This window comes from Coenobita brevimanus, chromosome 105 (genome assembly GCF_032717465.1).
Source record: "Coenobita brevimanus isolate Jiangsu-jjx chromosome 105, ASM3271746v2, whole genome shotgun sequence".
NCBI classification, from domain to species: Eukaryota; Metazoa; Arthropoda; class Malacostraca; order Decapoda; family Coenobitidae; genus Coenobita; species Coenobita brevimanus.
Window position 1 is genome coordinate 11,667,977 of NC_137058.1, and position 11,609 is coordinate 11,679,585.

General features: G+C 43.0%; 1 protein-coding gene across 1 annotated transcript; it reads left to right on the forward strand.

Moving 5' to 3' along the window:
• Window positions 1-10,571: 10,571 nt before the first annotated feature.
• LOC145416230 (protein GVQW3-like) lies at window positions 10,572-11,303 on the forward strand. Its single transcript, XM_080285238.1, has one exon. It carries the CDS (start codon window positions 10,572-10,574, stop codon window positions 11,301-11,303), a length of 732 nt encoding a protein of 243 aa, XP_080141364.1.
• Window positions 11,304-11,609: the final 306 nt, after the last annotated feature.

The window sequence follows — 11,609 nt, forward strand, 5'->3', positions numbered from 1 at the left end:
AATAGGAAGTGTAATGCGTAATGTCCATCTAGTTTGATGTCGACAGATAGAGGAACCTGTATTGGAGAGCATGCTGACCTACTCACTGTGTTATTGAAACACTGAAAAAGTTCAGCAAAAAGGGATTGTCAGATGCTAGTCCTGAGTACTGATGAAAAGGGAGCTGCAGTTCCCCTGTCATTTCCATCCACACTGGTAGTACCGTTCTGTTCGACTGATGCTACAGTCTACTCTCTGCTGTCTTCCGAAAAAAAAGAAAAAAAAAGCTTTTCGATGTTTTACTTATCAAGGCTTGTAATTGACCCCTCGGTACGATAATCTCACTTTTATTTCGCACTTCCTATCACCAAACAAGAGGGCTAGTACCTGGTCTTCCCTCCCTGTACTACCGTCTTCCTTAGAAATCGGTTTTTCTTCTGGAACACCGTTTACAATGATAATAATAATAATAATAATAATAATAATAATAATAATAATAGTAATAATAGATAATAATGAGCATGATAATAGCCTAATAACAGTAATGATATTTTCATTATTTTTTCTGGAAGACCGTTTACAACAACAACAACAACAACAACAACAACAGTAACAATAATAATAATAATAATAATAATAATAAGAAAGCTTTTCCAGGAATGGAAGAAGGGTGGTAGCAAGGAGGAATACTTGGCTACCAAGCGTAAGGCTAGAAGAGAGGTATACAGGGCGAAGTCTGAGTCACAGAGACTTTTACTTGATAACCTAAATCATGGGGAAAGGAAAAATATGATATTTAAGGTGGCAAATCAGATGAAGAGAGATAATCGGGATATTATAGGTGAGCAGTGTGAGAAGAATGATGAAGGAAGGGTAGTGGTGAACAGTGAGGATATTAAAGATGCATGGAGAGAGCATTATAGCCGGTTGTTGAATGAAGAGTTTGACTGGGACAGGGAAGGTTTGGAGACAGCAGATGCAGTGTTTGGCCCTTGGCTTTTGATTAAAGCTGCTATTGTGAGTGAGGCAATAGGCAGGATGAAGGTGGGGAAGGCAGCAGGTGTGTCTGGGTTGACTGCCGAAATGTTGAAGGCCTTAGGAGATATGGGGGTGAGGTTAGTCACTGACCTGATAAATATGATTATTTATGAGTATGTTGTCCCAGATGATTGGCTGAAGAGTGTTATTGTAAATGTGTCAAAAGGGAAGGGTGATGCCCTGGAAAGAGGAAATTATAGAGGTGTAAAGCTTTTAGATCAGATAATGAAGGTAATGGAGAGAGTTTTGGAGGTATGATTAGAGAAAGAGTGAATATTGATGAGATGCAGGTTGGGTTTATGCCAGGTAGGGGGACCACTGATGCCATATTCATTGTTCAACAGCTCCAGGAAAAATATATTGGTAACAAAAGGGATCTGTATTTTGTTTTTGTTGATTTGGAAAAGGCCTTTGACAGAGTCCCTAGAGAGGTGGTGAAGTGGGCAATGAGAAAGCTAGGCTTGGAGGAGCGGCTGGTTAGGGTGGTTATGGCTATGTATGTGGGTGCTTGCACCCAGGTAAGAGTGAATGGAGATTTCAGTGATGAGTTTTCCGTGAACGTTGGTGTGCATCAGGGGTCACTTTTGAGTCCCATGTTGTTTATCATGGTACTTGAAGTTCTCTCACGTGACTTCAGAAACGGACTCCCGTGAGAGATGTTGTATGCTGTTGAATTGGTGTTGATTGCAGAGAACGAAAGGGAGGCGGAGGAAAGGTTTAGGAAGTGGAGAGATGGTATGGGGCACAAGGGCTTAAGGGTTAATGCAGATAAAACAAAAGTGATGATATCTAGGGTTGGTGGCGGTACTGTCAAAGACGAGGGAGAGTGGCCATGTGCAGTTTGCCACAAGGGCGTGGGAATTAATTCTATCTTGTGCGGTGTTTGTGATAAATGGGTACACAAGAGATGTAGTGGTATCAGAGGTAGACTGAGAGATAATGCTGATTTTATGTGTACGGCGTGTCGGGGAGAGCAGGTGGAGATTGTCAGGCGTGAAAGGATTGAACTTGCTGGTGAATCTCTTGAATGTGTGGAAGAGTTTTGTTATTTGGGAGACATGTTGTGTGCTGCAGGTGGGGCCCTGTGGCTAGGGTGAGAAGTGGTTGGAAGAAGTTCAGGGAGCTCTTGCCTCTCCTGACATTGAAAGGACTCTCCCTACGTGCTAAGGGGTCTTTGTATGCAGTATGTGTTAGGAGTGTAATGCTGTATGGTAGTGAGACCTGGACAGTAAAGGAGGAGGATATTGGTAGGCTCAGAGGTACGGGAGTGACAATGATTAGGTGGATGTGTAGTGCGTCCCTGTGTGCAAGGTCTAGGGGGGCTGGGTTTACGATGGAAGAGTTGAGAGGTAGGATAGGACTGGAGTGTATTGGTGTTGTGATGAGGAGAGGTAGATTGAGATGGTTTGGACATATGGAGAGGATGGGGGATGATAATTGGGTGAGGAAGGTCAGAAGTGATAGTATTGTGGGGGGGGGGGTTGAGGGGTAGACCGAGAAAGACATGGGACGAGGTCATTAAGTGTGACCTCAGGGTTAAGGGACTGAACAGGGAGGCTGCAATTGATCGTGCAGCGTGGAGAGCCGCCATTAGGTGACCAAGACCGACGCATGCAAGGATGTTGGAGCCTTTAAAAACGAAACGAATAATAATGATCATAATAATAACAGTAATGGTATTATTATTATTATTATTATTATTATTATTATTATCATTATTATTGTTATTATTATTATCATTTTTATTATTATTATTATTATTATTATTATTATTATTATTATCATTATTATTATTATTGTTGTTGTTGTTGTTTTAAATAATAATTTATCAGGAACTATTATTATTATTGCTATGTCATTAACATCCCTATAAATATCACGATCTTCCATCATCATACTTACACCCCTAATTTTATTATCTCACTTTCCAGATATTTATGCATATAAGCCTATTGTTGCCGCGAGCAATATAATTTATTCCGGAATTTGCATACCAGCACAGCCATTCGAGAAATTAAGTGGGCTCAAAAAATAAAAACTAAAGAGAAATGCTAATTGTCGTAAAATCTGCAAATCCTCAAATTAATTCTGGACAAGTGGAATTTACTATTAACATTTAACTGATGGACGAATCTATCATGGATGGCTTTTATTTTTAATCTGGTTGCCGCCTATATATATATATATATATATATATATATATATATATATATATATATATATATATATATATATATATATATATATATATATATGTTACAGGCAGACTGTGAAATCAGTCATATCGTGAAAAGCCTAGTCAATTCGTGAAATCTGTATAAACTGGGATGGGTTAATTTAGGTTAGATTAATTTAGGCTGCGGTTAGGATAGGCTGAGATAATGTAGGCTAAGTTTAGGTTAGGTTATAGTAAGTTTGGTTAGATTAGGTTAATTTAGATGAATGTAAGTTATATTAACCCTCTCGCGCACGGTAAGTTTCAGTAAGTTTTCCGGCGCACGACTTAATATGCGAAACCGCCCGGCCCGGCTGCCCTCGCGTGCCAAATAACACGTATTCTCTCCTTATTTTCGCCAGCCAAACATCAATATACTGCCATGAAACCTATATCATCTTATTCGTCGATGTTTGTTCTAGCTGATTAGCACCACAAAAAAACAGGAAAACCCGAATAAAACAACATTAGGCGGCCGTGAATAAACATTTCGCAACATCACGTTCACTTCCCAACATCACCATTCGAAAGTTTTCCATCATACAGGAAAATGTTATTAGAAGTTATTATCGAGAATTTCATCAGCTTTCTAAGGAAACAAATCCGGTCGTGATATGATTTGTAGTTTTCGAGAAAATAGCCAAAAATTGAAAGCCATTTTTTGAAAAATATCAAGGAGCTCAAACTCTGAAATTTTCTCGCACATGTTTTTATTGCATAATATTATGCAGAATTTCACCAGCTTTCTAATGACCTAAAAATTATTTCGATACGCCTCATAGTTTTCGAGTAAATCGCCAAAAACGACTGGGAACTCAAGTCCAGACGTCGCTTTCGTGATGTGCGCATAGCATACGCAATATTTCCGCCTATGTAACAACGAATTCTTATCATTGATATTGCATTGTTATGTCTTGTACATACGTAGAATTTACTACTCTTTATCATGGTTCATACAGGAAATCGATACGACCAATAGTTTTCGAGTAATTGGCCGACAAAGTGAGATTACTCTTCCGAGCGCCTCCGAGTTTACCGCTAGCGAGGAAAAAAACCAAGGCTGTTCCCCCAACTTTTCCAACAGAAAATGCTCCCAAAGGCTTATATTCTGCAAATGGACATACGTAGAATTTACTGCTCTTTATCATGGTTCTTACAGGAAGTCGATACGCCCAATAGTTTTCGAGTAATAGGACGACAAAGGTAGATTACTCTTCCGGTCGTTACCTACTGCTACCCCAAGTGAAAAAAAAAAAATGTTTTCTCTCCTTTGCCTAAAGACTATGCTCCCAATTCTTTTTTTTTTTTTTACAGACTGTAAAATCTTCCACGGTTGTTTTTTTTATGGTTGTAACCTACTACACATTAACACTACTTTTTCCAAGTTACTGCTAATGAAGCTTTACTTTCTGTCATATGTGTAATATGTAGGAGAAGACGGTTGTTTGCCTGAAAATTATAGGGGTAATGATAATAGGTCAATATACATATCAACAAAATTTGGAGAACTCACTTCCTCCAGGGGTGTTGCTTGAGTAGTAGGACCTTGTGGGATTGGAAGATGAGGAGGGATGTAGTGTGTGTGTGTCAGTGTGTGTGTGTGTGTGTGTGTGTGTGTGTGTGTGTGTGTGTGTGTGTGTGATAGTATGTGTGTGTTTGTGTGTGTGTGTGTGTGTGTGTGTAAGTGTGTGTGTGTGTGTGAGTGTGTGTGTGTGTCTGTGTTAGCGTGTGGGTAAGTGTGGTAGTGTGTGTGTGAGTGTGTGTGTGAGTGTCTGTGTTAGTGTGTGTGTGTATGTGTGTGTGTGTGTGTGTGTGTGTGTGTGTGTGTGTGTGTGTGTGTGTACACTGCATTAAGGAATACTTCGCTCGGCATGGAACCATTCGAAGCAATCACCCACCCACAGTGCCACATCACAAACAGGACACATGTGACTTGTGTCTCTCCTCATCTTTGCCAGGGAACACAGCCTCCTCCAACTGGGGATCCTCTCCCATCGGTGGCCCAGTGTCTTATCCAACCGCACTCTGTCATCGATGAAATGATGACGCTTGGCTGGATGTCCTCCTGGCATTCCCCGGTCCTGTTGTCCTGGAGGTACAGCTGCAGGCCCGGGCATGGCAGCGGCAGCAGGTTCTCCCGACAGACCAGGAACCGCTGAAGGTTCTCTCAGCACCTGTGCTGGTCCTGCAGGCGATGGTGGTGCTGACTCCTGTCCTGGCCCTCCTCCCGGAGATGGTGGTGTTGGTGCAGGAGCCGGTGGTGATGGCGCCTGTGCTGGCGCAGCAGCAGGTGCCATAGGTGCTGGATGTTCTACTGACCATCAGGTTGGAAGGTCAGGGGCATGGTGGATGACGTCCCCTGATGCGGGCCACTCTGCTTCATCAAAGTACAGGAGCTTGTCCACTATCTCCTCCATGAATTCAAGCAGACTGACTGACCCTCTTGAGCACTTCTTGTACAGGGCGAATGCGTAGAAAATGGCCATGTGAATGAAGTAGAAGATGATCTTCTTGGTCCATTTCACGGTCCGCCACTGGATGGGGTAGTATTGGACCATCTGGTTGAAGTGGTCCACCCCACCTATGTGTTGATTATAGTCATCCACCACGATGGGCTTGTCCACGGTCTTCTTGACATAGGTTGACCTCCCGTCAGGAGCCCTGGTCTTCCTTCGAACCTGCTTCTGGATGGTGCCTGTGTTGTGGAAGGTGGAGACCATGTTGACAATGCGCTTGTCCCTCCACAGCAACACCATCACTTTGCCCTTGTGCATCGCTGTCATGCCCCCTACTGGCAGGTTCGTGGTCCTGGCCATGTCCTGCAGCTGCTTTGGTGCTCCTCTTGCCAGGCATAGGGTCCCACACACGTAGGTTCAGTGAAGAGGCGTTTGCACAAGGATACAAAGTTATAATAGTTGTCCATGTAAACGCTGTATCCCTGATCCTTCAGCGGTTCTACGAGGCTCCACAAGGTGGTCTCCAGCTTCCTCTCCGGCCTCGTATACACCTCGAAATTCCAGATGTAACCCGAGGAAGCCTCAGCCAGGATATACAGCTTGATGGAATACTTTGAGGGCTTCATCGGGTTGTACACACGGAAGCTTAGGCGCCCCTTCCACGGCAGTGAGCCCTCGTCCAGGCTGAGGTGCTCCTCGGGTAAGTAGGTGTTCTGGAACCGCTGAAGGAGGTACTCCATCACTGTGCGAACCCTGATGAGCCGGTCTTCATTGTCCTGGGGTATCGCAAGCGAATTGAATGCATGGAAGTGTTTCAGGATCGCCCTGAAACGCCTTCCACTCATCACTTGCGTAAAGAGGGGGTAGTTGTGGAGCCGGGATCTCATCCAGTAGTACCAAATGCTTGGGAGATTCATCACCCCCATGAAAAAGTAAAGACCCAGGAACTTGGCCATCTCCTCTTCATTGCAGATGAACGATGCATCCAACGCAGTCCCCAGGAATGACGCGTAGCTGTTGGTCTTGTGGGTGAAATATGTCAATAACTCCCTCACGAAGAACAGCTGGAAGAATTGGAGAGGAGTTGTTGGTGGATCCACCTTCATTCCTGTGGATCCTGTGAAGGGCCCATTAGCTGGTGTGAAAGGGCCACTGCTCTATCCTTGATCCGTTGTGGCAACACCTCCCGCAGTGGTTGCAGTGGGTCGGCGTACCGACACCCTTGTTCCTCTTCGGACACCCCTTGGCCGCCCCCCATAGCCGGGCCGTGAACCACGCTGGCCTCGTCGAGGTGGTGAGGGTTCCGATGATGAGGAGGACGAGACTGTCTCCTGCTGCTGGAAAACGTCGGGGGGGATGACTGCTGTTGGAGACAGCGCTCTTGTCGACCGGGCAGGGGATGACAACACAGTCACCTTCTGCACCAGTTGTGCCACAGTCAATGCGCGCCGTGCAGGTGCCAGTGTGGTGTAACTAGGCCCTGCTTCCGATAACATAGGCTCGGCCATGGGGGAACTAGAGGCTTGAGGTGGAGAGACCATGTTGGCTGTAGGAGCAAGAGGTCCGAGCAATGGCGATGTCTGTCGTCCAAGTGAAGACGATCATTGGGCCGATAGTCCTGACACCGGTGGTGGTGGTGTCTGCTCCCGTCGTTCTTGTAGCACGGGCAATGCCGCCCGAGGAGAATCCTCCTGGACCTCGTTCCATTCCTCCTCACTTGGAACATCGCTCAGCTCGTCCTCTACTTCGCTCTCGGTCTCCTCCTCAAACAGAACCTTTTGCTACTGGTCAGAAGACAGACCTTTCTTCTCCATCCTGGCAATCACTGATACAGAAAGTCAAGTCTGAGCTTTCTAGGTGCTCTGCTGAAAAGGAAGAGATATTATTCACTGTCACGCAATACCTTCCATTGAGAATAGCACTACACACGTCATGTTATATCTTTCTGTACAGGAAATCGCTGCACCTTTTATGAAGAGTTCACATAAAGGATAATTTTAAGTGTTTTTTCACGGTCTCATAACTGTTCACTGGCGTCCGTGGGTGTTCCATATATATATATATATATATATATATATATATATATATATGTGTGTGTGTGTGTGTGTGTGTGTGTAATTTTTTTTATTTTTCAGCCCTCCTTCCCCAGAGTTTCACGACACATATACTCCCTCACAATATCTGAAGGTTCCCCTCACACATGATATACTCTCTCACATATATATACAGTATATATATATATATATATATATATATATATATATATATATATATATATATATATATATATATATATATATATATATATATATATATATATATATATATATATATATATATATATATATATATATATATATATATATATATATATATATATATATATATATATATATATATATATCTATATATATATATATATATATATATATATATATATATATATATACATACAGACAGACACATTTTGCCCTCCTTCCCCATACGTTCCCCCAAAACATGATACAATATTTTCCACGAACACTCATGGCACATATCACAAACATTTTAGATAAGAATCATAAATTTCAACAATTGTTTTTGAAAGGTACACTACCTGTCTACTGACGTCCGTGGTTGCCCGGCGTTGCAAGGTACAATACCTGTTCAATGACATCCCTCGTTCCTTGGCATCGTTACCTTTCACAGCACACCTGCCGCTAAAGTACTGCTCACCTACGCCATGCACCTAAACTAACACTCACGGCACAGTTCACGTATATTTTACATAAAGTATAATTTATCACTAAATGTCAGACCAAGGTACAGTACCTGTTCAATGACGTCCCTCATTCCTTGGCATCGTTACCTTTCATTGCACACCTGCCGCTAAGTATCGCTCATCTACGCCATGCACCTAAAAGAACACTCGCGGCACAGTTCACGTATATTTTACGTAATGTATAATTTATCACTAAATGTCTAACCAAGGTACAGTACGTGTTCAATGATGTCCCTCGTTCCTTGCCATCGTTACCTTTAACAGCACACCTGCCACTAAAGTACCGCTCACCTACGCCATGCATCTAAACGAACACTCACGGCACAGTTCACATACATTTTACATAAAGTATAATTTATCACTAAAAGTCTGACCAACGTACAGTACCTGTTCAATGATGTCCCTCTTTCCTTGCCATCGTTACCTTTCACAGCACACCTGCCGCTAAGGTACCGCTCACCTACGCCACACACGTAAACAAACACTCACAGCACAGTTCATGTATATTTTACATAAAGTATAATTTATCACTAAATGTCAGACAAAGGTACAGTACCTGTTCAATGACGTCCCTCGTTCCTTGCCATCGTTACCTTTCACAGCACACCTGCCACTAAGGTACCGCTCACCTACGCTACACACCGTAATTTATGCCGTCATGAGGATACATGGCACATTTCACTTACACTTGACACTATATCATACACAAATACATGACTACCACAATGATTACACCCTAACCTCCACAATTACTCCCTCCTTACTATGGTTCAACATGACTGTGATGCAGCATCCTTTGCCGGGAGAGTACGAAGCAACTCTATTGTATTGGCACACACCACACTCCTTCACGAACCCCCACAACATGTTAGACATATATTTCACACAGTTCCATATGCATTTTCACTATCAGAATCACAATAATTCCATCCCTAAACACCTAATTCTCCCTTCCCGACTATAAAAATTGTATGTGATGCCTGCCCCATTCCACACTATGGTTCATGGCATTCACAGTGCTAACTAGTTCCATAATTTCACCAAGCCAGCCACAATATATTTCACACAAAAAACAGTTTAGGCATTGGCTTCATTATATACGTATTTGTATTCACACCACTGGGCCTTGAGGAGGGCGAGAGGCGAAACCCCGCAACAGTGAACTCGCATATCATATCTAAGCCTTACGATTGATAACGGAAACAATTCCTTTTCGTGACATATATCAATGTTCCATCGACAATATCACATACAAATATGCTCACAAATATTGAGTTATCACACTGAGTCCATTGGAGCTTCGGCTTGGGCAGGAAGGGGAGAATTAGTAGGAGTTTAAAGGAACAGTGCACGCGACGCAACCTCACCGCCTGGCTGCTTGGAAGAGACTGAGGTTTATCGCAACGTGCTGGGCCCCATGAGGCAGCTCAGTGTTGCCAATGCCTTACCATTGGGAAGGGCTAGAATCGCTATGATGTGGCAAAATTTGACGCAATTCAGCCAGAAACTTAATTTCTGGCGAATATTTTGGTGCTTATAAACGCGATTCACGTGACTGAACATCTTTAGAACAATCCACATGAAATGCAAATCACATGGCTGACACTGAGAGGGTTATTCTTTCATCTAAATTAACCAAACCTAACTTATCCTAATCAAACCTACCATAACCTCATCTAACCTAACCTAAACTTAACCTAGATTATCCCAGCCTAACCTAATCGTTGCCTAAATTAACCTATCCTAAATCAACCCATTCGAGTTTAGACTCATTTCACGATCTGACTAGGCAATTCACAAATTAACTTAGATCATAGTTTGCCTGTAACATACGTACATATATATATATATATATATATATATATATATATATATATATATATATATATATATATATGTATATATATACGAGGTATGTTCAATAATTAATGAGAAAATTTCAGGAGAGGCACTAAATATCATTCAATCAGAATGCTACTTCATGGTGTACACATATATATAGTCTATAAAATGACTAACTGGCACCTTCCTATCTGCCTAGGTTTGAGCGCAGCGGTGTACGTGGTGGAACCAGTTGATATGGTTGCCCGATCTGTCAACACTTGACAAGATGTAGGGAAACATGGAGCAATGTTACGTCATCAAATTTTGTGTTAAACTTAAGAAAACCAAAAAAGATGCTTATGGAATGCTAGAGGAGGCCTATGGGGATGAATTGATGAGCAAAGCAAGTTTCTACAGATGGTTTAACCGATTTTCTGAAGGAAATGAACAGGTTGAGGATGAACCCAGATCTGGAGCACCGAACAGTGCACGTAAGGAGGAAAACATTGAGGAAGTGCGAAGGTTAGTGATGCAAGACCGTCGAGTTACTGTGAGGATGATATCTGAAGCTGTTGGTATTAGTATTGGCACAGTGGAGACAGTTCTGATCGAAGATCTGAAGCTCCACAAAGTTTGTGCCAAGTTCATGCCAAAGATCCTCTCCGACGACCAGAGGCAGTTTCGTATGGAATGTTGCACTGACATTCTCGATATGAAAGAGGCTGATTCAAGTTTCCTGAATAAGGCAGTGACTTGCGACGAGAGTTGGGTGTTGACCAATGACCCTGAGAACAAATGTCAGAGTGCCCAGTGGAAGCACATGTCCTCCCCCAGGCCCAAGAAGGCAAAGATGAGTAGGTCGCAGGAGAAGGCCATGGTCATTCCTTTCTTTGATTCGCCGGGGCTCATTCATGTTGATTGGGTTCCTGAGGGCCAAACCGTCAATAAGGAGTATTACCTTAAAGTTCTGAAAAGGTTCAGGGAGAAGATGAGGAAGAAAAGGTCACAGCAGTGGAGCAGTGGAGAGTGATGGTTCCACCAGGACAATGCCCCATGCCACAGGTCAACGCTGGTGACCACCTGGATGGCCAACAGGGGAATGAAAGTGGTACAACACCCACCTTACAGCCCTGACCTGGCCCCTTGTGAGTTCTTCCTGTTCCAACGCATGAAAGACAGCTTCAGGAGAATCAGATTCCAGTCAACACAGGAGGTGAAAGAGGCATCGGAAAATTACCTGAAGAGACTGCAGAAGAAGGACTGGGAGGAGGTCTTCCAGGATTGGGCAAGATGCCTGCAGAAGTGTGTAGATGTGAGAGGCCATTATTTTGAAGGA

Bases quoted from the DNA above. Each gene is read 5' to 3' on its own strand.
- LOC145416230 (XM_080285238.1), top strand. From the start codon at position 10,572: ATGGAGCAATGTTACGTCATCAAATTTTGTGTTAAACTTAAGAAAACC.